At 44.2% G+C, this 27,991-nt stretch overlaps 1 protein-coding gene across 1 annotated transcript in view; it reads right to left on the bottom strand.

Annotated features, from left to right (window-relative positions):
- Positions 1–27,991, bottom strand: part of gpc4 (glypican 4) — a 158,445-nt gene that overhangs the window by 85,931 nt on the left and 44,523 nt on the right. Inside the window, exon 2 of the mRNA XM_052022547.1 lies at positions 12,708–12,866. Coding sequence (XP_051878507.1) covers positions 12,708–12,866 — 159 coding nt within the window. The remainder of the gene's footprint in view (positions 1–12,707; positions 12,867–27,991) is intronic.

Below are 27,991 nucleotides of genomic sequence, written 5' to 3'. Positions count from 1 at the left end.
CTTTTTCCCAGGGTGACAATGGCTAACACGAGGGGACACAATTTTAAGGTGATTGGAGGAAGGTATAAGGGGGATGTCAGAGGTAAGTTTTTTTTTTACACAGAGAGTGGTGGATATGTGAAACGCACTGCTGGCAGAGGTTGTGGGGACAGATACATTAGGGACATTTAAGAGACTCTTAGAGAGACACATGAATGACAGAAAAATAGGGGGCTATGTAGGAGGAAAGGATTAGGTAGATCTTAGAGCAGGATAAAATGTCAGCACACCATTGTTGGCTGAAGGGCCTGTACTGTGCTGTCGTATTCTATGTTCTAGAGGGAGGTGTTAAGTCCCAGGTCTCTGAGTTTGGTGATGGGTTTTCCTGGAATTATAGTCTTGAAGGCGGAGCTGTAGTCAATAAACAATAGTCTAACATAGGTGCCTTTACTATCTGGATGCTCCAGAGATGAGTGTAGGGCCAGGGAGATGGCATCCAGCTCAGACCTATTTCGATGGTAGGCAAATTGCAGTGAGTCGAGATTTTCTGGGAGGCTGGAGTTAATGCATGCCATGGCCAGCCTTGCAAAGCACTTCATGATGGTGGATGTTAAGGTTAGTCATCTGAAAACTTACTCATCAGACCACCTACATTTTCACCCAAATCATTAATAAATTAGAAACAGACCTCCCAGCAAATTTAGCTTCCCTAATTTTTATTTTAATGCACCTCTCTATATGCTCCATACTCCTTAAGGGCCTCCACACAGTTTTCAATACTCTATACCGACCACTGGCTTCCGATTTTCTCTGATATATCTTAGACACAGAAAAAAGACTGCAGATGCTGAAATCTAGAGCAATTCAGTGGGTCAGGCAGCATCTGTGGAAGTTGACTGTCCATTTCTCTCCTTTCATTATAACTCTAGGAGAATTTTCCATCCAGGCTGTTGCAGGATCTTCAACCTTGATAATAATCTTTGTTATGTGGCACTTTATTCTACACCTTTTGAAACTACATAACTGCATTTCCCTCATCCACCCTCTCAAAGAGGGAGAGTCACTTCATCAAAAAGCTATCCTTTAACAAATCCATGCAGGCATCTCTAATAAACCTTCATGTCCAAATGACTACTAATTCTATCATTTTTATTTCAGACATTCCACATGAGGTTAAATTACCTTGTCCAGAACGTAAGATTTGCAATTTTCCAGTCCACAAATCCAACCTTGAATCTCTGATGTTTTGGAAGATTATGGCCAGGGCTTCTGCAATTTCCTCAGCAACCTCAGAGTCAGAATTGTACAGCACAGAAACAGAACCTACAACCCACCATGTAATTTGTTTATTATTGTCACATATAGAGAGATGCAGTGAAAAGCTTGTGCTTGCATGCCACCCAGGCAGATTATTCCATACACAAGTACATCAGAGTAGAACAAAAAGAAAAATACAGAATGCAGAATATAGTGTTACAGTTGCAGAGAAAATACAGTGCAGGTAGACAAGTAAAATGCAAAGGCCACAACAAGGTCGATTGGGAGATCAAGAGTCCATCTTATCGTACTATGGAACTGTTTGATAGTCTTATAAGAGCGGGACAGAAGCTGTCCTTTAGTCTGGTGGTAAATGTTCTCAAGCTTTTGTATCTTCTACCCAAAGGAAGGAGGAAGGAGGGATGACCAGGATGGGAGGGGCTCGATTATGTTGCTACTTTCCCAAGGCAGTGCGAAATGTGGACAGAGCCAATGGAGGGAAAGCTGGGTTTTGCAATGGACTGGGCTATGTTCACAATTCTCTGAAATTTCTTGCAGTCTTGGGCAGAAAAACTGCCATTCCAAGCTGTGATGCATCCTGATAGGTTGCTATCTATGGTGCTTCAATAAAAATTGGAAAGCTCATTGGGGACATGTCAAATTTCCTTAGTTTTCTGAGCAAGTAGAAGCCCTGGCCATAGTGTCTACGTGGCTGGACCAGAACAAATCATTGGTGATATTTACACCGAGGAACTTTCAGCTCTCAACCATCTCCACCTCAGCACCATTGATACAGACATGGGCATGTACTCCACCCCACTTCCTGAAGACAATGACCAGCTCTTTTGTTTTGCTGATATTGAGGGAGAGATTGTTGTCTTAACACTATGCCACTCGTCTATCTTCTTCCTATACCCTGTCTTGTTCTTTGAGATCCAGTCCACTACAGTGGTGTCACCTGCAAACTTGTTAATGGACAGTGCAGAATTTGACCAGAGTTGTTAGTATTTCGGGAATAAATAAGGAGCTGAGGTTGCAGCCTTGTGTGGCACCAGTGTTGAGGATAATTGTGGCGGAGGTGTTGCTGTCTATCCTTACTGACTGTGGTCTGTTGGTCAGGAAGTCAAGAATCCAGTTGCAGAGTAGGGTGCAGAGTCTGAGGTCTAGGAGTTTGGAGATGAGTTTTATGGCATTGAAGGTAGAGGTGTATACAATAAATAGGAATCTGACATAGGCGCCTTTGTTATCCAGATGTTCGAGAGATGACTGCAAGGCCAGGGAGATGGTGCCTGCTGTGGACCTGTTTTGGCATTTGGCAAATTGCAGTGGGTCGAAGTTGTCTGGGAGACTGAAGTTGAGATGTGCCTTGACCTGATGACCATTGTACCCATCTATAATAGTTTCATTTACCCATATTTGGTCCATGGACTTCTATGCCTTGATGATTTAAATGTTTGTCAAGATACCTCTTAAATGTGGAGTGTATCAGCCTCCCCCACTCCCTCAGGCAGTACATGCCAGATTCCAAATAGTGTGTGGAAAAAAACTCCCCCTCAGATCTCCCCTAAACCTCCTGCGTCTCCCTTTGTACCCATGTCTTGCTTTAGGCACCCCATCAAAAGATAAAAAATTCTTACTCATTACCTGATTTATTCCCTCAAAATTTTGTTTACCTCTATCAGGTCACCCCTCAGCTTCCTCCACTTCAGGAAAATCAAACCCGCCTCTCCAATGGAATGGTCCAGTCCCAGGCACCATCCTGATGAATCTCCTCTGCACCCTCACATCCTTCTTATAGTGTGGTGACCATAACTGCACACCACATCCAGATGTCTTATAAAATTGTACCAGGATGTCCCTGTTTTCATCTTCTATGCCCCAACTTAAAAAGGCAAGTATTCCACATGGCATCTTCACCCTGTGCTGCCACCTTCAGGGATCTATGGATTTGATCTCCAAGGTCTCTCTGTTCATCAAAATTGCCTAGGGAGTGAGAATCCTCCTGACTATCTACACCACAAATTTTTGTATCACCTCCAAGGATAACACAAAATGCATCCCACCTGAACCAAGTGATTTATCCACTTTAAGCCTTACTAAATATTTTAGCCCATCCAGAATCTCAATTACATCTTCCTGTGCTGACATTCCAGCAGAGTTTTCTTGATGGATAAAGACCAATGGAAAATAAATGAAAATTAACCACAGATCTTAGTTTCTAAAATAAAAACACTAAATGCTGAAAGCACTCAGTAGGTCAGATGGCACAAAGAAAGAGAACCAGTTTTAATGTTTCACGTTGAAGACCCTTCATCGAGATCTAAGGTATTCAACTGCCACTGCAGGCATGGCACTCTGCCTCATTAGAATTCCTTTTTGGTTTCTATTTGGCCCCAATCCTCTTACAAAACTTTTCCTATTCACATACCTCTGACAAATGTTTATAGATTCCCTTTTATATCTACTGCTAGCCTTTTCTCATACTCCTCCTCTGCCTATCTGAGGAGGAGATTTGAGGGCGGGGGAAAGAGGAGTGTTGAGAGAGGCTGGGAGGTGATCGGTTAGCCTTCATCTCTACCCTCCCCCACCTAGTTCCATCTGCTTTTATTTTTCCACCTCTTACATTCCACAGCCTCCACCTCACCCTTCCTTCTCATTTCTATATACTCGCTATCTTCCATCTACACTCTCAATCCTGATGCAGGGTCTTGACCTAAAATGTCAACCATCCCTTTGCCTCCATAAATGCTGCTTGACCCACTGAGTTCTCCTTAAATGCCTGCCACTACTGATCTATCATTTACTCTTTTTTCCAGTCCAATTTAGCCAATTTTATCTTCATACCATTATTGAGGTTCAGGACACTAGTTTCAGAGCCAAGTTTCTCACCCTCAAACTGAATTTGAAATTCTACCATGCTACAGATACTCTTTCCTGAGGGATCCTTTACTGTGTAATTAATTAATCATGTTGCATTATACAATACCAGATCTAAAACAGCCTACTCCGTTAATTTTCTCAATGTATCGCTCCAAGAAATCTCCCAATTACAATCCATAAAGTCTTCCTCAATGCTGCCCTTGCCAATTTAATGTCAATAAGAATTTAACTTCAGGCAACATGAAGACAAATTTGAGAGGAGGGGTGGTGAATACAGGACTGATAGTGTTATATTTGAATGCACACAGTGTACAAAACAAGGTAGAAGAGCTTATAGCGCAGTTAGAAATTGGTAAGTATAACGTTCTGGGTATCACAGTCGTGGCTGAAAGAAGATCACAGCTGGGAGCTAAGCATCCAGGGATATACATCCTATCGAAAAGACGGGCAGGTGGGCAGAGGGGTGGGGTGGCCCTGTTGGTAAAAAATGAAATCAAATTCCAAGCACGAAGTGACATAGGATCAGAAGATATAGAATCCTTGTGGGTAGAGTTAAGAAACTGAAAGGGTAAAAATATCCTGATGGGAGTTATTTTCAGGCCTCCGAATAGAATTGGTATTGGTTTATCATTGTCACTTGTACCGAGGTGCAGTGAAAAACTTGTCTTACAAACGGATCGTACAGGTCAATTCATTACACAGTTCAGTTACATTGAGTTAGTACAGAGTGCATTGATGTAGTACAGGTAAAAACAATAACAGTACAGAGTAAAGTGTCACAGCGACAGAGAAAGTGCAGTGCACTAACGTGCAAGGTCACAACAAAGTAGATCGTGAGGTCATAGTCCATCTCATTATATAAGGGAACTGTTCAATAGTCTTATCATAGTGGGGTAGAAGCTGTCCTTAAGTCTGGTAGTACGTGGCCTCAGGCACCTGTATCTTCTACCCGATGGAAGAGGAGAGAAGAGAGAATGTCCTAGGTGGGTGGGGTCTTTGATTATGCTGGCTGCTGCACCAAGACAACGAGAGTCCAAGGAGGGGAGGCTGGTGTCCGTGATGCACAGAGCTGTGTCCACAACTCTCTGCAGCTTCTTGCAGTCCTGGGCAGAGCAGTTGCCGTACCAAGCCATGATACATCCAGAAAGGATGCTTTCTATGGTGCATCAGTAAAAGTTGGTGAGAGTCAAAGGGGACAAACCAAATTTCTTTAGCCTCCTGAGGAAGTAGAGGCGCTGGTGAGCTTTCTTGGCCGTGGCATCTATGTGATTTGACCAGGACAGGCTGTTGGTGATGTTCACTCCCAGGAACTTGAAGCTCTCAACCCCGTCATCCTTCCATAGTAGCCAGGATGTGGGGTACAAATTATAAACAGGAGATAGAAAAGGCATGCAAAAAGGGAAATGTTATGGTGGTCATGGTGGATTTCAATATGCTGGTAGACTGGAAAAAAAAATCAGGTTGGCACTGGATCCCAAGGGAAGGAATTTGAAGAATACTTAAAAGATGGCTTTTTAGAGCAGCTTGTGGTCAAGCCTACTAGGCAAAAGGCAATTCTGGATTTGGTGTTTTGCAATGAACCAAATTTGATTCAGGAACTTAAGGTAAAGGAACCCTTAAGAGGCAGTGATCATAACATAATAGAAGGGTGAGAGAGAGAAACTAAAATCAAATGTATCGGCATTACAGTTGAGTAAAGGTAACAACAGAGGCATGAGAGAGGAACTGCCCAAAGTTGATTGGAAGGGAGCCCAAGCAGCAGGAGTTTTTGGGAGTAATTCAGAAGATGCAGGATCATTTCACCCCAAAGAAGAAAGAGCATTCCAAAGGGGGGGGGGATGAGCCAACTATAGTTGACAAGGGAGGTCAAAGACAGCATAAAAGCAAAAGAGAGGGCATACAATATTGCAATAATTACTGGAAAGCTAGAGGATTGCGAAGCTTTTGAAAACCAACAGAAGGCAACTAAACACGCAATAAACAGGAGAAAAGATGAAACATGAAGGTAAGCTAACCAATAATATAAAAGAGGATACCAAAAGTTTTCTTCAGATATATAAAGAGTAAAAGACAGTCAAAAGTAGTCATTGGACCACAGGAAAATGATGCTGGAGAGGTAGTAATGGGGAACAAAGAAAATAAATTTTGTATCAGCCTTCGCTATGGAAGGCACCAGCAATATGCCAGAAATTCAAGAGAATCAGGGGGCAGAAGTGAGTGTAGTCGCTATTACTAAGGAGATGGTGCTTGGGAAGCCGAAGGCAGATAAGTCACCTGGACCGGATGGACTACACCCCAGGGTTCTCAAAGAGGTAGCTGAAGAGATTGTGGAGGCATCAGTAGCAATCTTTCAAGAATCACATCAGGAATGGTTCCAGAGGACTGAAAAATCGCAAATGTCACTCCACTCTTTAAGAAGGGAGGGAGGCAAAAGATAGGATATTATAGGCCAGTTAGCCTGACTTCAGTGGTTGGTAAGATTTGAGAGTCCATTATTAAGGATGAGGTTCCAGGGTACTTGGATGACAAAATAGGCTGGTTTCCTTTGGGGGAGATCTTGCCTGACAAATCTGTTGGAATTCTTTGAGGAAGTAACAGGCAGGATAGACAAAGGAGAGTCAGTGGATATTGTTTACTTGGATTTTCAGAAGGCCTTTGACAAGGTGCCACACAGGAGGCTGCTAAACAAGAGACCACGGTATTATAGGAAAGTTACCAGCATGGATCGAAGATTGGCTGACTGGCAGAAGGCAAAGAATGGGAATAAAGGGGGCCTTTTCTGGTTGGCTATGGTAAATAACAATGTTCCTCAGTGGTCACTGTTCAGTCTGCTACTTTTCACGTTATCTATTAATGATCTGGATGACGGAATGCATTGCTTTGTGGCCAAGTTTGTGAATGATACAAAGATAGGTGGAGGGGCAGGTAGTGTTGAGGGAGCAAGGAGTCTGCAGAAGGACTTGGACAGGTTGGGAGAATGGGCAAAGAAGTGGCAGATGGAACACAGTGTAGGGAAGAGTATGGTCATGCACTTTGGTAATAGGAATAAAGGCTTAGACTATTTTCTAAATGGGGAGAGAATTCAGAAATTGGAGGTGCAAAGGGACTTGGGAGTCCTCGTGCAGGATTCCTTAAAGGTTAATTTGCAGGTCGAGTTGGTAGTAAGGAAGGCAGTTCGAGAGGACTAGAATGTAAAAGCAAGGATGTAATGCTGAGGCTTTATAAGGCATTGATCAGACCACATTTGGAGTATTACAAGCAGTTTTGGGCTCCATACAGTGGCATGCAAAAGTTTGGGCACCCCTGGTCAAAATTTGTTACTCTGAATAGCTAAGCAAGTAAAAGATGACCTGATTTCCAAAAGGCATAAACTTAAAGATGACACATTTCTTTAATATTTCAAGCAAGATTACTTTTTTATTTCCATCTTTTACAGTTTCAAAATAATAAAAAAGGAAAAATAGCCCGAAGCAAAAGTTTGGGCACCCTGCATGGTCAGTGCTTAGTAACACCCCCTTTGGCAAGTATCATAAATGCTTTCTGTAGCCAGCTAAGAGTCTTTCAATTCTTGTTTGGGGGATTTTCGCCCACTCTTCCTTGCAAAAGGCTTCTAGTTCTACAAGATTCTAGGGCCGTCTTGCATGCACTGCTCTTTTGAGGTCTATCCACAGATTTTCGATGATGTTTAGGTCAGGGGACTGTGAGGGCCATGGCAAAACCTTCAGCGTGTGCCTCTTGAGGTTGTGCATTGTGGATTTTGAGATGTGTTTAGGATCGTTATCCTATTGCAGAAGCCATCCTCTTTTCATCTTCAGCTTTTTTTTTACAGATAGTATGATGTTTGCTTCCAGAATTTCCTAGTATTTAACTGAATTCATTCTTCCCTCTACCAGTGAAATGTTCTCCGTGCCTCTGGCTGCAACACAAGCCCAAAACATGATCAATCCACCCCCATGCTTAACAGTTGGAGAGGAGTTCTTTTCATGAAATTCTGCACCCTTTTTTCTCCAAACATACCTTTGTTCATTGTGGCCAGAAAGTTCTATTTTAACTTCATCAGACCACAGGACTTGTTTCCAAAGTGCATCAGGCTTGTTTAGATGTTCCTTTGCAAACTTCCAACGCTGAATTTTGTGGTGAGGACACAGGAAAGGTTTTCTTCTGATGACTCTTCCATGAAGGTCATATTTGTGCAGGTTTTGCTGCACAGTAGAACAGTGCACCCCCACTCCAGAGTCTGCTAAGTCTTCCTGAAGGTCTTTTGCAGTCAAATGGGGGTTTTGATTTGCCTTTTTTGCAATCCTACGAGCAGTTCTCTCGGAAAGTTTTCTTGGTCTTCCAGACCTCAACTTGACCTCCACCGTTCCTGTTAACTGCCATTTCTTAATTACATTACGAACTGAGGAAACGGCTACCTGAAAACACTTTGCTATCTTCTTATAGCCTTCTCCTGCTTTGTGGGCATCATTTATTTTAATTTTCAGAGTGCTAGGCAGCTGCTTAGAGGAGCCCATGGCTGCTGATTTTTGGGACAAGGTTTGAGGAGTTCGGGTATTTATAAAGCTTTGAAATTTGCATCACCTGGCCTTTCCTAACAATGGCTGTGAACAAGCCATAGCCCTAACAAGCTAATGAAGGTCTGAGACCTTGGTAAAAGTTATCTGAGAGCTCAAATCTCTTGGGGTGCCCAAACTTTTGCATGGTGCTCCTTTCCTTTTTTCACTCTAAAATTCTAAAAAACAAAAATAATACACTAATCTTGCTTAAAATGTTGAAAAGAATGTTTCATCTTTAACTTTATGACTTTTGGATATCAGATCATCTTCTACTCACCTATTCACAGTAACAGAAATTTTGACCAGGGGTGCCCAAACTTTTGCATGCCACTGTATCCTAGGAAGGATGTGCTGGTGTTAGAGAGGGTCTAGTGGCTTACGAGAATAATCCTGGGCTGAAAGGGTTAACGTATGAGGAGCATTTGATGGCTCTGGCCATATACCTGCTGGAGTTTAGAAGGATGAGGGTGGATCTCATTGAAACCTACCAAATATTGAAAGGCCTGGATAGAGTGGATGTGGAGAGGATTTTTCCCAGTAGTGGGAGAGTCTAGGACCAGAGGGCACAGCCTCACAATAAAAGGACATCCCTTTAGAACAGAGATGAGGGATTTTTTTGCCACAGATGGCTGTGGAGGCCAAGTCATTTGGTGTGTTTAAGATTTAGATTTAGAACAATACAGGCCCTTCGGCCCACCATGTTGTGCCAACCTTCAAACCACTCCAAAGATGATCTAACCCCTTCCTTCCACATGTCCCTCGATCTTAAATTCCTCCATATGCTTATCTAACAATCTCTTGAACTTGACCAGCGTATCAGCCTCCACTCCCACCCCAGGCAGCGCATTCCATGCCCCAACCACTCTCTGGGTGAAAAACCTCCCTCTGACATCTCCCTTGAACTTCCCACCCATTACCTTAAAGCCATGCCCTCTGGTATTGAGCATTGGTGCCTTGGGAAAGAGGTGCTGGCTGTCCACTCTATCTATTCCTCTTAATATTTTGTATACCTCTATCACGTCTCCCCTCAACCTCCTCCTCTCCAATGAGTAAAGCCCTAGCTCCTTTAGTCTCTCCTCATAATCCATACTCTCTAATCCAGGCAGCATTCTGGTAAATCTCCTCTGCACCCTCTCCAACGCCGCCACATCCTTCTGATAATGAGGCGACCAGAGCTGGTCTAACCAGAGTTTTGTAAAGCTGCATCATTACTTCGTGGCTCTTAGACTCGATCCCACGACTTATGAAAGCTAACGTCTGTTATGGACTCAGTGAAAGTCCCTTTAAGATAGAGAGTGTGTGTGTATGTGTGTGTGGGGCGTGCTTACGTCAATAGAAGATAAAGGACGTAATGACGTTGTTGAAGAAGTAAGAAGAAGAAGGAGAGAGAGAGAAGGGAGAGAGACACCAGCCTGCTTGTTTTCTCTATCGATGGATGAGAAACAATAACTGTGTTTGCCACTGAAATCCATGTATGGAAGTTGGAAGTAATCCGGTGGAGTTCACTTTGTTGCTGACCTGTAGAAGGAAACAGGTATTTGTGTGTGGACGACCACGGTTCGGATGCTTTTCGGGGTGAGGAAGTCACTACCGAGTAAACACTGAAGTGTCGTTTGGGTTCCATCATGGAACATTTGGATTTCGTATGTACTCTCTCTATGTTTTTCTACATCTACATCTTATCTTCAGACAACGGTGGTTGTTGAAGAAGCCCTTGCTCATGTTTCACCTTATGGCTTGCGGAACTGAACTTTAAGAACCATTCAGGAACTGGGAGTTTTGGACTTTGTCACACACACACACACGAAGAGTTTAGTTTTGGGGTTAACGTTCGAGGTTTAACATTCTTGAATTCTAACATACTAACATTTTTTTTTACTTTTATTTTACGTATTACCATAAGTAGTGATTAATAAAATAGTTTTTAACACTGAATCATGCTCAGTGTGTTTCTTTTGTTGCTGGTTCGTGACACGTCCCATAAGCTTCCTTAACTACCCTATCCACCTGTGTGGCAACTTTCAGTGATCTGTGGATATGAACCCCCAGATCCCTCTGCTCCTCCACACTGCCCAGAATCCTGCCATTAACCTTGTACTCCACCTTGCAGTTTGTCCTTCCAAAGTGTACCACCTCACACTTCTCTGGATTGAACTTTATCAGCCACTTCTCAGCCCAGCTCTGCATCCTATCAATATCCCTCTGTAAGCTTCTATAGCCCTCCACACTATCCACAACACCACCAATTTTTGTGTCATCTGCAAACTTGCGAACCCACCCTTCCACCCCCTCATCTAAGTCATTAATAAATACCACAAAAAGTAGAGGTCCCAGAACCGATCCCCGTGGGACACCACTAGTCACAGCCCTCCAATCCGAATGCACTCCCTCCACCACAACCCTCTGCTTTCTACAGGCAAGCCAATTCTGAATACACACGGCCAAGCTTCCCTGGATCCCTTGGCCTCTGACCTTCTGAAGCCTACCATGTGGAACCTTGTCAAACGCCTTACTAAAATCCATGTAGACCGCATCTACTTCACTACTCTCATCAATCTTCCTGGTCACCTCCTCAAAGAACCCTATCAGGCTTGTGAGGCAACATCTTCCCTTCACAAAGCAATGCTAGCTGTCCCTAATCAATCTATGATTCTCTAAATGCTCATAGATCCTATCTCTTAGAATCCTTTCTAACAGCTTACCCACCACAGACGTAAGGCTCACTGGTCTGTAATTCCCTGGACTATCCCTACTTCCTTTTTTGAATAAGGGGACAACATTCGCTACCCTCCAATCCTCCAGTAACATTCCCGTGGACAACGAGGACTCAAAGATCCTAGCCAACGGTTCAGCAATCTCCTCCCATTGGCTAGGATCTTTGAGTCCTCATTTTCCACGGGAATGGATAAAGCAGAGATAAATAGGTTCTTGTTTAGTGAGGGTGTGAAAGGTTACAGGGAGAAGGCAGGAAAATGGGGTTGAGGGGGAAAAATAAATCAGCCATGATCAAATGGCAGAGCAGACTCGATGGGCCGAATAGTCTAATTCTGCTTGTCTTATGGTCGTAAGATGACTTAATAAACCCAATCAAAATGAATGTTGCAGTGCCCTTTTATAAGCCCTTATTATTTCTGGATTTATTCTCAGACTTTCAGTCTAACCACTATTATGGACCCTATATACAATGCCCACTAGTGACTTCTTATTCTTACTATTTTCTATCTCCACCCAAACGGATTCTATTTCTTGAGCTACTGAGCCCACATCATTCTTCAGCACTGCCATGATCTCATTCTTTATTTCTAGAGCCATCCCATATCCTTTTGCCTTTTACCTAAACCTTCTGAAATGTCAAATACCCATGACTCTTCATTCCCCACCTTGGTGACCTTGCAACCATGTCTCGGTAACAGCTATCAAACTGTATGCATTTGTTTCAAAGATGAGAACAATTTACATACATGATGCAGAAGTGTGAACAAATATTGTTTTGTCACTTAGAGCTTGCTACAAGACTATTGGCAAAACCAAGATAAATATTAATGTGGAAAATTACAGATACATTAATCCCTCCAAAATTTACATTACCAACACTAGCAATTACTTTGCAGCCCCTCCCCAGATTACGAACACCTAGCTCATGGACCGTCCCGTACACACGATTGAGCATCTGAGAGACTGGTTGGATGGATTTGCCGGCTGTTGTAGGATTGCAGGAATCCTCTGCTGAGTGGGAAAGGGGCACTTCAATTTGCCTTCTCTCCCCACATTTCCCACCGCCCCCCTCCCCCACCAAGCCATGACAATCCAGGGCTCGGTCGAATCCAACAGAGCTGGGAGGGCTGAGCAGACTCACCAAGTCAGTGAGGCGGGCTGGTGGCTGCTCCTTCTGCGCCTGCTCACTCTCCTGTCACAGATCCTCTCCCACACACTGATTTGTTCTTTCCCGACTTATCAACAGTTCTCAGGAAGGAACCCTGTCATAACCGGGGACTGCCTGTATTTTCATTAAATTACATTTTGCCCTGGACGTACCATCAAATTTCTTGTATCTAGAAGCAAAAGTTGAGTGCAGGGTATTGCAGGTCTCCAACACCGTTTTGCTGAACTCTTGTTGGCTTTGTTGGCTGAGCTTCTCCTCCATTTCAGAGGTACAGCATGTGTAGAGTTGGGAACACACCTTCAGGTGATCTCCTGGGAACAAGTGAAAAGAGATTGGATACATTTATACTTTTGTAGCGGCTGCTACCACGATGTGAAAGCAAGACACTAGTCGGTGGGCTGCAGAACAAAAACTGATTTATTTTCCCGCCTTGCGTGGGCCTTTTAAGAGGAACGGTTCCCGCCCACCGGAAACAGAAATGACATATGCGCTACGTCATCAAACTTTTCCCATGCGTGGGTTCTCCCTGTCGCTCGGGGAAGACGAAGGCCCAACGCCATCTTGGGCCTCGCCGCTCCGACAACGCACGACCCGACCACCAAGCTGGTTCGCTTGCTCGGACGGTGAGTCGCTACACTTTGATATTTACATCAGACAGAATTGTTATTGATCTGTGAAGGGTATGGCACACATCTTAATCTGAGCTAACAACAATCCTAAGAAGCTTCTTAAAAAAAAGGAAACACATGGAATTGGGAAGCAACAAATTAGCTTGGATAAGGATCTGGTTAGGAGGTAAGTGACAGGGGGAGAGAGAGATAATGGATACTTAAAAGAGCACTACGAGGATTGGCTGGGAAAGTGGATAAGAAACAGCACTAGCCATGATCTAACTGAATGTTGGAGCAGGCTTGTATGGCCACATAGTCTACTACTCAAACTGCATCTTAAAATCAATGAAGGAAGAAAGCTGTATCCAAGTTTACTGCCAATAACCTAGGTGGCACAGTAACATAACTGGCAGCAGAAAGCTGATGGATCGTGAAGTACAAGATCATTCATTTTGAACCAAAGATTATTCCAGAATATTTTCAAAATTATGAACTATGGTTGAATGATGAGATATGGGTCAATGTACAGAAATCACAAAGTGAGTGAATACTATAAAAAATAAGGCCAATGGAACACTGGTTTCACTTCAAGACATGAGATATTACCTCCATCAGAACCCCAGCTACAGAACTGCTCAAAGTCCTGAGTACTGTAACTCAAGGAGGAGACACTAAGTTCAGAGCAGAAGAACAGAAGGACCAAAGTGACATTGGAGCTTATAAGGGATACAAGGACATCTGTCGTCCAATAGGGATGATTATGATTCATAGAACATTACAGCACAGTACAGGCCTTCGGCCTGCAATGTTGTGCCAATATTTTATCCTGCTCTAAGTATCTAACCTTTCCCTTCCACATAGCGCCCTATTTTTCTATCATTCATGCGTCTATCTAAGAATCTCTTAAATGTCCCTAATGTATCTGCCCCCACAACCTCTGTCGGCAGTGTGTTCCAAGCACCCACCACTCTCTGTGTAAAAAAAATTACCCCTAACATCCCCTTTACACCTTCCTCCAATCACCTTAAAATTGTGTCCCCTCAAGTAAGCCATCGTCGCCCTGGGAAAAAGTCTCTGACCATTCGCTCGATCTATGCCTCTTATCATCTTGTACACCTCTATCAAGTCAGCTCTCCTCCTCCTCCTCTCCAAAGAGAAAAGCCCTAGTTCACTCAACCTATAAGACGTGCTCTCCAATCCAGGCAACATCCTGGTAAATCTCCTCTGCACCCTCTCAAAAGCTTCTATGTCCTTCCTATAATGAGGTGACCAGAACTGAACACAATACTCCAAGTGTGGTCTGACCAGAGTTCTATAGAGCTGCAACATCACCTCGTGGCTCTTGAACTCAATACCCCTACTAATAAAGGTCAACACTCCATATGCCTTCTTAACAACCCTATCAACCTGCGCGGCAACCTTGAGGGATCTATGGAGGTAGACCCCAAGATCCCTCTGTTCCTCCACACTACTGAGTCCTGCCATTAACCTTGTATTCTGCCTTCAAATTCAATCTCCCGAAGTGTATCACTTCACACTTATCCGGGTTGAGCTCCATCTGCCACTTCTCAGCCCAGCTCTGTATTCTATCAATATTCTGTTATAATCTACAGCAACCTTCTTACATGATCCACAACACCACCAACCTTTGTATCATCAGCAAACTTACTAACCCACCCTTCCACATCCTCATCCAAGTCATTTATAAAAATCACAAAGAGCAGGGGTCCCAGAACAGATCCCTGTGGAACACCACTGGTCACCGACCTCCAGGCAGAACATGCTCCATCTACCACCCCCTCTGTCTTTTATGGGCGAGCAAATTCTGAATCCACAGCCAAGTTTCCTTGGATCCCATGCCTCCTGACTTCTGAATGAACCTTCCATGAGGAATCTTATCAAACGCCTTACTAAAATCCATGTACACCACATCCACTGCTCTACCTTCATCAATGTGCTTTGTCACATCCTCAAAGAATTCAATCAGGCTCATGAGGCATGACCTGCCCCTCACAAAGCCATGCTGACTGTCCCTAATCAGCCTATGCTTCTCTAAATGCCCATAAATCTTGTCTCTAAGAATTTTCTCCAGTAATTTGCCCACCACTGAAGCCAGACTCACTGGTCTGTAATTCCCAGGATTATCCCTACTTCCTTTCTTAAACAAAGGAACAACATCTGCCACCCTCCAATCATCTGGCACCACTCCTGTGGCCAATGAGGACACAAAGATCATCGCCAAAGGTGCAGCAATCTCTTCTCTAGTTTCCCATGATAACCTTGGATATATCCCATCCTGCCTCAGTGACTTATCTATCCTAATGTTTTTCAATAGTTCCAGCACATCCCCTTCCCTCATGTCGACATGCCCTAGCGTATCAGCCTGTCGTACACCATCCTCACACACGTCAAAGTCTGTCTCTCTGGTGAATACAAGCAAAGTATTAAGGACCTCCCCTACCTCTTCCGACTCAACAATTTTATAAGGTAGATCAACTATTTCCTTTGACTTAAGATTCTTGAACAAGGATGCATAATCTTAAGGCAAAAGCTTGCCCATTCTGGAAGAGAAGACCAACAGCACTTCTTCCTGCAGAATTGTGGTAATCCACAACCCTCTCAAAAAGTCCAGAAATCCTAAGTTTCAAAGTTTTATTAAAAATGGTTGGGCAAGATATTTTGGGTCATGTAATTGATGAAAGATGGAATTAAGATAAAATTAGCCATAATTTAACTGATAGGTAGTTAAATGACCTCCAGTTGCTTCTATGGTACTCCAACAGATCACTCCACCTCTCCCTCTTCCAGCTGTCCACAGAAACATGTGCCCATCTGCAACACAACAGTTCTGTTTGCTATTTGTTCAGGTTCCATGTTAGAGCACTTTATAAATTCAGAAGCTGCTTTTCTGACCAGTCCCAACACACATTATTATACTTTTGATTTTATTGATGTTAAATTCCATTTACATTGGCAAGCACAGATGTATGAAACGCTAGAAGCAAATGGAAAACTATGGGAAGAAAACCTTTGACTCATTTGGGGTCACGATTAAATAATCTGGAATAAATAGTTAAGAAACAATTTAATTCCCATAGCACCCAGACGAAATTTGTATTCTTCAGACTGGCTCTACAGAAGTCTGGATTACTTGTCCAGTTGCAACACTGTAATGCTATCTTTCTTTAGCAAATCTTTTGCTATTTAATTCACGTCATGGTGTCAGAGTCATAGAGCAGGGAAACAGGCCCTTTGGCCCAACTGGTCCATGCCATCTGTGTTGTCCAGCGAGCTAGTCCCATCTGCCCATGTTTGGCCCACAGCCCTCTAAACCTCTCCTATCCATGTACTTATCTGGATGGCTTTTAAATGTTGCTAATGTGCCCACTTCAACCACTATTTCTGGCAGCTCATTCCAAATATGCACCACCCTTTGTGTGAAGAAGCTGCCCCTGATGTCCCTTTTAAATCTCTCACCTCTGATCTTAAGCCAATGCCCTTTTGTTTTTAAGCACCCCCTCCCTGGGAAAAAGACTGTGTGCTTTCACCCTGTCGATGCCCCTCATGATCTTATACACCTCTATCAGGTCACCCCTCAATCTCCTATGCACAAGGGAATAAAGTCCTAGTCTACGCAACCACTCCTTTTAACTCAGGCCCCCAGTCCAGGTAACATCCTGGTAAACTTTTTCCACTCTTTCCAGTTTAATATTTCCCATTACAAGGTGACCAAAACTGTACACAGTGCTCCAAATGTGGCCTCACCAATACCTTTAAATAACTGCAACATAACTTCCCAACTCCTATACTGACTGAAGGCCAGTGTGCCAAACACGTTCTTCACCACCCTCATCTGCCTGATACGCTGCTTTCAACAAACTATGCACTTACACTCCTAGGTTTCTGTTCCACAACACTCCCCAGGGCCCTACCATTTACCGTATGAGCCCTACTCTGCTTTGATCTCCCAAAATGCAATACCTCACATTTATCTGGATTGAAAGCCATTTGCTAATCCTCAGCCCACATACCTAGCTGATCAAGATCCCCTTGTAATTTTTCACAACTTTCTACACTATCTACATCACAACCTATTTTAGTATCATCTGCAAACTTATTAGCCATGCCTTGTACATTCAAATTATTTAATTACAAGCAATTACAAAATTGTTCATGATCTGGAAAACGTTGGCATTTCCTGGGCTTTGTTAAAGGAGCCGTAACATACCGGAGCACAAAAAAACTAAATTGATGCAAATTGCAAGTTAGATTTCAACTGGAAAAATCAACATTGACACCATCTGGGAAAGCAACTCAATGCAAAACAAACTGGTTTCTTTCAGCCCACCATTCATCAGCCATCTGATGAATCTTACACAATATATAGATCACTTAAAAAAATTTAAATTACGAGTATCACTTTCATTTGCTCTTTCAGGAGCAATAACACAGTCAATCATTGAACATTGAAGAATATCTGCAATGAGAGACCATCAGCTGGTCTGTGAGACTGAAACACTTGCAGATAATCACTATATGCTTTAGGGTTAGGACAATGCAGCTGCAGACACTCGCCATCCAAAATGGTCTACTAACAGCCCTGCTTTTTAACACAAACAAAAGATCAACTAATCCATCCAAACACATGTATTTTCATCTCTCTTGACAACCTGTCAATGGCAGTACAAGCAGAGGTCTTGCACTGTACCCAATTTCCACAGATACTGAGAAGAGTCAGACAGCATAGAAACAGACCATTCAGCCAAAAATGTCCATGCCAACAGTGGGCACCCATCCATATTAATCCAATAGAACAGTACAACACAGGAACAGGCCCTTCAGCCCACGATGTCTGTGCCAACCATGATGCCAACTTAAACCAATCTTACTGCAAATGATACATCTCCCTCAATCCCCTGCCTGTCCGCAGTACCTGGTCTTAAATGCTGTCAGTGACTTTGCTTCCAGTGCTTTCTCAGGCAGTGTATTCCAGGTATTTGCCTGGAAAGATTTACTACAGTCTACCGTTTCCTTCAATTTTATATCCCTCATCCCATCTTAAACTTCTCCGCTCCAGGGAAACAGACCCAGCATCCAGTCTCTGCGTAATATTGAAAGGCTCCATCCCAATGGATCTCCTCTGCACCCTCTCCAGCACTACCAAGTCTGGCCAATGTTTTATAGAGTTGGAGCATTATCTCCCTGCTCTTGTATTCATAGAGTTATTCAGAAACAGGCCTTTTGTCCCAACTTGTCCATGCCAACCAAGTTGACGGCATGAGCTAGACCCAATTGCCTGCAGCGGTTAGCATAACACTCTTACAGTGCCAGCGAAAATGAGAGACTTCAACTATCCAAATATTGATTGGCACCTACTTAGTACCCAAGGTTTAGACGGGGCGCAGTTTGTTAAGTGTGTCCAGGGCGGATTCCTGACGCAGAATGTTGACAGACCGACTAGAGGGGATGCCATATGAGATCTAGTTTTAGGTAATGAACCGGCTCAGGTGACAGATCTCTCGGTGGGTGAGCATTTGGGGGACAGTGACCACTGCTCCATAACCTTTAGAATTGTCATGGACAGGGATAGGAGCAAAGAGGACGGGAAGATATTTAATTGGGGGAAGGCGAATTATGAGGCTATAAAGCGAGAACTTGGGAGGGTAAATTGGGGTGACATTTTTGAAGGGAAATGTACTATGGAGATGTGGTCGATGTTCAGGGATCTTTTGCAGGATGTTAGGGATAAATTTGTCCCGGTGAGGCAGAGAAGGAATGGTAGGGTGAAGGAACTGTGGGTGATGAGAGAGATGGAACAACTAGTTAGGAAGAAGAGGGCAGCGTACATAAGGTGTAAGCAGCAAGGATCGGACAGGGCTCGTGAGGAATACAGAGTAGCAAGGAAGGAGCTTAAGAAAGGGCTGAGGAGAGCGAGAAGGGGACATGAAAAGGCTTTGGCAAGTAGGGTTAAGGAGAATCCCAAGGCTTTTTTCTCGTACGTAAAGAGCAGAAGGATGGCTAGGGTAAAGGTAGGTCTGATTAAAGACAAAGGTGGGAGGATGTGCCTGGAAGCTGTGGAAGTGGGTGAGGTTCTCAATGAATACTTTTCTTCAGTATTCACCAAGGAGAGGGGTCTTGATGATGCTGAGGACAGTGTAGGTGAGGGTAATGTTCTAGAGTATGTAGATATCAAGAGAGAGGATGTGTTGGAGTTATTAAAAAATATTACGACAGATAAGTCCCCGGGGCCTGATGGAATATTCCCCAGGCTGCTTCGTGAGGCAAGGGAGGAGATTGCTGAACCGTTGGTTAGGATCTTTGAGTCCTCATTGTCAACAGGGATGGTACCAGAGGATTGGAGGGTGGCGAATGCTGTCCCCTTATTCAAAAAAGGTAGTAGGGATAGTCCAGGGAATTACAGACCAGTGAGCCTTACGTCTGTGGTGGGTAAGCTGTTGGAAAGGATTCTAAGAGATAGGATCTATGAGCATTTGGAGAAACATGGACTGATTAGGGACAGCCAGCATGGCTTTGTGAAGGGAAGATCTTGCCTCACAAGCCTGATAGGGTTCTTTGAGGTGACGAGGAAGATTGATGAGGGTAGTGCAGTGGATGTGGTCTACATGGACTTTAGTAAGGCGTTTGACAAGGTTCCACATGGTAGGCTTCTTCAGAAGGTCAGAGGCCAAGGGATCCGGGGAAGCTTGGCTGTGTGGATTCAAAATTGGCTTGACTGTAGAAAGCAGAGGGTTGTGGTGGAGGGCGTGCATTCGGATTGGAGGGCTGTGACTAGTGGTGTTCTGCAGGGATCGGTTCTGGGACCTCTACTTTTTGTAATATTTATTAATGACTTAGATGAGGGGGTGGAAGGCTGGGTTAGCAAGATTGCAGATGACACAAAAATCAGTGGTGTTGTGGATAGTGTGGAGGGCTGTAGAAGCTTGCAGAGGGATATTGATAGGATGCAGAGCTGGGCTGACAAGTGGCAGATGGGGTTCAATCCAGAGAAGTGAGGTAGTACACTTTGGAAGGACAAACTCCAAGGCGCAATACAAAGTTCATGGCAGGATTCTGGACAGTGTAGAGGAGCAGAGGGATCTGGAGGTTCATATCCACAGATCACTGAAAGTTGCCTCGCAGGTGGATAGGGTAGTTAAGAAAGCTTATGGGATGTTAGCTATCATAAGTCGGAGGATCGAGCTTAAGAGCCACGAAATGATGATGCAGCTTTACAAAACTCTGGTTAGGCCATACTTTAGAGTACTGTGTTCAGTTCTGGTCGCCTCATTATAGGAAGGATGTGGAGGCGTTGGAAAGGGTGCAGAGGAGATTTACCAGAATGCTGCCTGGATTAGAGAGTATGGATTATGAGGAGAGACTAAAGGAGCTAGGGCTGTTCTCATCGGAGAGAAGGAGGGTGAGGGGGGACATGATAGAGGTATACAAGATATTGAGAGGAATAGATAGAGTGGACAGCCAGCGCCTCTTTCCCAGGGCACCAATGCTCAATACAAGAGGACATGGCTTTAAGGTAATGGGTGGGAAGTTCAAGGGAGATGTCAGAGGGAGGTTTTTCACCCAGAGAGTGGTTGGTGCATGGAATGCGCTGCCTGTGGTGGTCGTGGAGGCTGAGACATTGGACAAGTTCAGGAGATTGTTAGATAAGCATATGGAGGAATTTAAGTTAGAGGGATATGTGGGAGGAAGGGGTTAGATAGTCTTAGGTGTGGTTAGAGGGTCGGCACAACATGGTGGGCCGAAGGGCCTGTATTGTGCCGTATTGTTCTATGGTTCGATGACCTGGGTTCAATTCTGGCCGCTGTCTATAAGGAGTTTGTACATTCTCCCCGTAACTGGAATGTGGAAGGAAATCCACGCAAAGACGTACGGGTTAGGAAGTTGTGGACGTGCTTCGTTGGAGCCAGAAGTGTGGCGACACTTGTGGCTGCCCCAGAACATTCCACACAAATGATGCATTTCACTGCGTTTCATCGAACCATAGAACAATACGGCACAATACAGGCCCTTCGGCCCACCATGTTGTGCCGACCCTCTAACCACACCTAAGACTATCTAACCCCTTCCTCCCACATATCCCTCTATTTTAAATTCCTCCATATGCTTTTCTAACAATCTCTTGAACTTGCCCAACGTATCACCCTCCACCGCCACCCCAGGCAGCGCATTCCATGCACCAACCACTCTCTGGGTGAAAAACCTCCATCTGACATCTCCCTTCAACTTCCCACCCATTACCTTAAAGCCATGCCCTCTTGTATTGAGCATTGGTGCCCTGGAAAAGAAGCGCTGTCTGTCCACTCTATCTCTTCCTCTTAATATTTTGTTTACCTCTATCATGTCTCCCCTCATCCTCCTCCTCGCCAATGAGAACAGCCCCAGCTCCTTTAGTCTCTCCTCATAATCCATACTCTCTAATCCAGGCAGCAGCCTGGTAAATCTCCCCTGCACCCTTTCCAACACTTCCACATCCTTCCTGTAATGAGGCGACCAGAAATGGACACAGTACTCTAAGTGTGGTCTCATCAGAGTTTTGTAAAGCTGCATCATTACTTCGCGTCTCTGCTCCAGGGAAAACAGACCCAGCATCCAGTCTCTGCGTAGTATTGAAAGGCTCCAACTTGATGGATCTCCTCTGCACCCTCTCCAGCACTACCAAGTCTGGCCAATGTAATATAGACTTGGAGCATTACCTCCCTGATCTTGTATTCATAGAGTTATACAGAAACAGGCCTTTTCGATGTATATGCGACTAATAAAGATATCTTATATCCCTGAGAACATTTCCTATCCCTGTACTTGTCTGAAAGCCTTAAGTGTTGTAATTGTACCAACCTCCCCCAACTCCTCTGTCAGCTCATTCCACACGGCCACCACCACGTGGAAAAAGTTGCATGTCACGTCCCCTTAAAATTTTTCCTCTCTCACCTTTAACCTATGCCATCTAGTTTTGGACTTCCCAATCCCAGGAAAAAGACTGTAATGTTTGACCCTATCTAATAGTTTTATAAACTTCTCCAAGGTCACTTCTCGCCTCTGCACTCCAGAAGAGAAAGCCCCAGCCTATCTAGTCTTTCCTTATCAAGCCCTCCATTCCAGGTACCATCCTTGTAGATCTTTTCTGTACACTCTCTCTAGCTTAATCACGCCTTTCCTGTAGTGCGGCCACCAGAACTGCACACAACACTCCATGCGTCATCTCACCAATGTCTTGTAAACCTGTAACATGAGGTCCCATCTCTTGTTTTCAAATGCCCTGACCACTGAAGGTAAATGTTCCAAATACCTTCCTCGTAACCCTGTGTTGCCACTTTCAGGGAACTATGTACTTGTACCCTCAAGTGTCTCTGTTCTTAACATTCTCCAAAGCCCTGCCATTTACTGTGAGATCCCTGCCCTGGTTTAACTCCCCAAAATGCAACACTTTACACTTGTCAGAATTAAATTCCATTTGCTATTCCTTGTCCTACTGGTCCATTAGATCCTGTTGTAATGTTAAATAATCTTCTTCACTAATTTTGGTGTTATCTGCAAATTTACTAATCATGCCAACTACACTCTCATCCGAATCATTAATATAGTAACCAACAGTAACCCAGCACCAATCCCTGTAGCACGCTGCTGGTTACAGGCCTCCAATCTGAGAAATAACCCTCCACTACTACTATGCCAATCTAGTCAATACCATGACCAACGAAGGCAGTGTCTCATGTGTCTTCTTAAGCATATTATCTACCTGCACTGCCACCTTCATGGGATCGTTGGCCTTGTACACTTTGGTCCCTCTGTTCCTCAATACTTCCTAGGCCCCTACCATTCATGATGTATGACCAAGCCTCATTAGTGCTTCCAAACTGCATCAGTTCACATTTATCTGGATTAAAGTCCATTTTCCTTCTCTCTGCCTATTTCACCAACACATTGAGATAACCCTGTAGCCCAAGACCACCTTCCACAATATCAACAATTCCACCAATCTTTGTCAGAGTTGGACAGCACAGAGACAGGCCTTTTGGCCCACTGTGTCTATGCTGACCGTCATGCCTATCTGCACTAATCCCATGCCTGCATTAATTCAATATCCCTCTTTTCCTTGCTTATTCAAGTACCTGTCCAGATGTCTCTCTGTATCATCTGCTAACTTACTAATCATGCCTCCTACATCCACATCTAAATCAACAAGAGTCCCAGCACCAATCCCTGTGGAACACCACTTATCACAGGCATCCGATCCCAAAAACAATGATCTACCATCACTGTGTCACATCATCAAGCCAAATTTGGATCGAGGAGTGGTGGGGGGGCAGAACCAGAACAGCAGGGCAGCAAGTAGACAGTTTGAGAAGCTAGATGTTATGACAAGCAAGTCTGAAAGGAAGGACAGGCAGGGCCAGGTAAATGAACGTGGTGGGACTGATGGGCTCAAATATCTTTATTTCAATCCAAGGAGTATAATGGGTAAGGCAGATGAACTTAGAGCCTGGATCTGTGTTTGGAACTATGATGTTGTGGCCATTACAGAGACTTGTTTGAGAGGGACAGGACTGGCAGCTCAATGTTCCAGGGTTTTGATGATTTAGACAAGATAGAGAGGGAGGTAAAAGAGGTAGAGGAGTCACATTACAAATCACAGAGAGTGTCATAGCTGCACTCAGAGGACATACTGGAGGGCTCATCCATTGAGACAATATGGGTAGAGCACAAAAATAAGAAAAGGTGCAATCACTCTGATGGGATTATACTGTCAGTCTCCCACCAGCTACCAGGAGATGGAGGAATAGATATGTAGACAGATTATGGAAAGATGCAAAAGCAACAGGGTTGTCGTAATGAGTGACTTTAACTTCCCCAATACTGACTGAGACTTCCCTAGTGCAAGAGGCTTAGGCAGAATTTCTTCAGTACATTGAAGAGAGTTTCTTCAAACAATACATGGATCGTCCAAGAGGAGGGACCATACTGTACCTTGTTTTAGGAAATGAGCCCAGCCAGGTAATTGGCCTTTTAGCTGGAGAGCATTTTGGGAATAGTGATCACAACTCCTTAAGTTTTAAGATAGTTATGAACAAGTCTGGTCCTTGCAGCTAAGTACTAAATTAGGGGAGGGCAAATTATGACATCAGACAGGAACTGGGGGAATTAATTGGGATCAGCTGTTATTGAGCAAGTTCACATCTGGCATGTGGGAATTATTTAAAGAGCAGCTGATCAGAGCTCACAACCAGCACACTCCAGTAAGGACAAGGATGGTAAAGGGAACCTTGGACGGCAAGAGGTTATGAATTTAGTCAAAAAGGAAGCGTCTTGGAATTGGTTTATTGGAACTATTTTTATTATTTTCACATGTACAGAAGTACAGTTAAAAAAACTTGTTTTGCATACCGTTCATACAGATCAATTCATTACAGTGCATTGAGGTAGTACAAGGTAAAACAGTAACAGAATGCAGAGTAAAGTGCAACAAGTTACAGAGAAAGTGCAGTGCAGAGCAAAGATCATAACAAAGTAGATTGTGAAGTCAACATAGAACAATTACAGCACAATTCAGGCCTTTTGGCCCACAAAGCTGTGCCGAACATGTCCCTACCCTAGAAATTACTAGGCTTACCCATAGCCCTCTGTTTCACTCAGCTCCACGTACCGATCTAACAGTCTCTTGAAAGACCCTATCGTATCAGCCTCCACCACCGTTTCCGGCAGCCCATTCCACGCACTCACCCCTGACATCTCCTCTATACCTACTCTCCAGCACCTTAAACCTATGTCCTCTTGTGGCCACCAATTCAGCCCTGGGGAAAAGCTTCTGACTATCTACCCTATCAATACCTCTCATCATCTTATACACCTCAATCAGGTCCCCCCTCATCCTCCATCTCTCCAAGGAGAAAAGGCCAAGTTCCCTCAACCTGCTTTCATAAGGCATGCTCCGCATTCCAGGCAGCATCCTTGTAAATCTCCTCTGCACCCTCTCTATGGCTTCCACATCCTTCCTGTAGTGAGGCGACCAGAACTGAGCACAGTACTCCAAGTGGGATCTGACCAGGGACCTATATACCTGCAACAATACCTCACGGCTCCTAAATTCAATTCCCCGATTGATGAAGGACAATACACCATATGCCTCCTTAGCCACAGAGTCAACCTGTGCAGCCGCTTTGAGCGTCCTTTGGACTCGGACCCCAAGATCCCTCTGATCCTCCACACTGCCAGGAGTCCTACGATTAAGACTATATTCCGCCAACATATTTGACCTACCAAGAGTCCATCATACTAGGAAACTGTTCAATAGTCTTATAACAGCAGGGCAGCAGCTGTTCTTGAGCCTGGTGGTAGGTGTTTTCAGGGTTTTGTATCTTCTGCCAGATGGGAAGGAGGAGAAAAGAGAATGGCCAGGGTGGGTGGGGTCATTGATTGTGCTGAGCTGCATGCACAACTCTGCAGTTTCTTGCAGTCATGGGCAGAGCAGTGTCCGTGCCAAACCATGATGCATCCAGATAGGATGCTTTCTACGGTGTATCTACATGGTTGGACCAGGTCAGGTTACTGGTAATGTTCACTCCTAGAAACAAGGAGCTCTCAACCTGAACAACACTGACAGAGACAGAAGCTTGTGTACTGCCTCCCGCACCACCCCCCCCCCCCCCCCCCCCCCAAAAAAGTCAATGACCAGCTCTTTTGTTTTTTGACATTGAGGGAAAGATTGTTATCATGACACCACATTATTGAGTTTCCTATCTCCTTCTTATATGCAAGTTTAGGAAGCTAAAAAATCAGATAGGGCCCTTGAGGAATACAAATATAGCAGGAAGAGAGTTCAAACAGGGGATTAGGATGTACAAAAGGGGCTAAGAAATGTCCTTGGCAGGTAGGATCAAAGAGAATCCCAAAGCATTTTATACTCTCATTAAAAACAAGAGAATAACTAGGAACCACTCAAGGATAACGGAGGGAATTTATGCTTGGAGGCAGAAGATGTGGGTGAGGTAATGAGTAATTTGTGTCGATATTCACCGAGAAGGGCACATTAGTGTGGGGCCTGCTAATGCGTCAGGGCATTTGGAATTGGTATTGGTTTATTATTGTCACTTGTACTGAGGTACAGTGAAAAACTTGTCTGGAATCGTACAGGTCAATTCATTACAGAGTGCATTGATGTAGTACAGGTAAAAACAATAACAGTAAAGTGTCCCAGCTACAGAGAAAGTGCAGTGCAACAAGGTAGATCGTGAGGTCATAGTCCATCCCGTCGTATAGGGAACTGTTCAATAGTCTTATCACAGTGGGGTAGAAGCTGTCCTTGTCAGTTGGTATGTGCCCTCATGCTCTTGTATCTACTACCTGATGGAAGAGGAGAGAAGTGGTGGTGCTGGGTCTTCTGAAGAGCATCAAGATGGATAGATTCCCATGACTGATGGGATATATTCCAGGTTACTGAATAAGGCAAGAGAGGAGATTGCTAGGGCTTTGACAAAAATCTTTTATCATCACTAGCAACAGGTGAGGTCCTGAAGGACTGGAGAGTAGCCAATGTTGTCCAGGAAATTATCGGCCATTGAGCCTCACATCAGTGGTAGGAAAGCTATTGGCGAGGATTCTTAGGGTTAGGATTTACATGCATTTGGAAAAGCATGGCCTAATTATGGACAATCAGCATGGCTTTGTACAGGGCAGGTCACATCTGACAAACTTGACTGAGTTTTTCCTGAGATGACCAAGGTGATTGATGAGAATAGGGCAGTGAATGTAGTATACATGGACTTTGGAAAGGCAGTTGACAAGGTCCCTCATGGTTGATTCAGAATATTAAGATCCATGGGATCCATGGTGACTTGGCAGTTTGGATTCAGAGTTGGCTTGCCTGTAGAAGACAGAGGGTAGTGGCGGAAGGGTGTTGTTCCTGCTGGTGGTCTGTGACCAGTGGTTTGTTTCAAAGGGATCAGTGTTGGGGCCTTTGTCGTTTGTGATGTATATAAATGACCTGGGTTAAAATGCAGATTGTTGGGTTACTACATTTGCAGAGGACACAAAGATCAGTGGAGTTGTGGACAGTGTAGGGGGCCATCAAAGGATACAACAGGACATAGATAAGTTACAGACATGGACAGAGAAACAGCAAATGGAGTTTAATCCGAGCAAGTGTGAAGTGTTGCAATTTGGGAGGTTAAACACAAGGGGAAAGTACACAGTTAGTAGCATCTAATGAAGCCATTTGTATAGAACTTAGAAATAAGGGATGGTCACCTTGGCAGGGCTATATTATAGATGCCCCAATAGTCAGCAGGAACTTGAGGAGCAGACGTGTCAAGAAATTGCACATAGCTGTGAGAATAGCAGGGTAGTGCTAGTAGGAGATTTCAATTTTCTTGGTATCAACTGGGCCACCTAGGGTGCAAAGGGCCTGGATGGGCCAGAATTTGTGTGGTGTGTCTGTTTCCTCACACAATATATAGAGGAACCTACTCAGGAAGGAGCAATATTGGAACTCCTCTTAAGGGAATGAGGTGGGCCAAGTGACCGAAGTGGCAGTTGGGGAGCACTTTGGGTCCAGTGATTACAATTCTATTGGTTTTAAAATTGTTATGGAAAAAGGTAGAATCGGTCCACAGGTTCAAGTCCTGAACTGGAGCAGGGTCAACTTTGAGGGCATTAGGCAGGATCTAGCTGAGGGACTCTAAATAGAGACAAAGAAACAGTTGACAAGTGGGAGGCTTTTAAAAAGGTCATATCAAGAGTCCAGAGGCAGCATGCTCCTGTTAGGGTGAAGGGTAGATATATCAAGTTCAGGAAACCCTGGCTGATGAGAGATA

Source organism: Pristis pectinata, chromosome 8, assembly GCF_009764475.1.
Source record: "Pristis pectinata isolate sPriPec2 chromosome 8, sPriPec2.1.pri, whole genome shotgun sequence".
NCBI classification, from domain to species: domain Eukaryota; kingdom Metazoa; phylum Chordata; class Chondrichthyes; order Rhinopristiformes; family Pristidae; genus Pristis; species Pristis pectinata.
The sequence above is the reverse complement of the archived record's forward strand: the minus strand, read 5'-3'. Positions and strand labels throughout refer to the sequence as shown.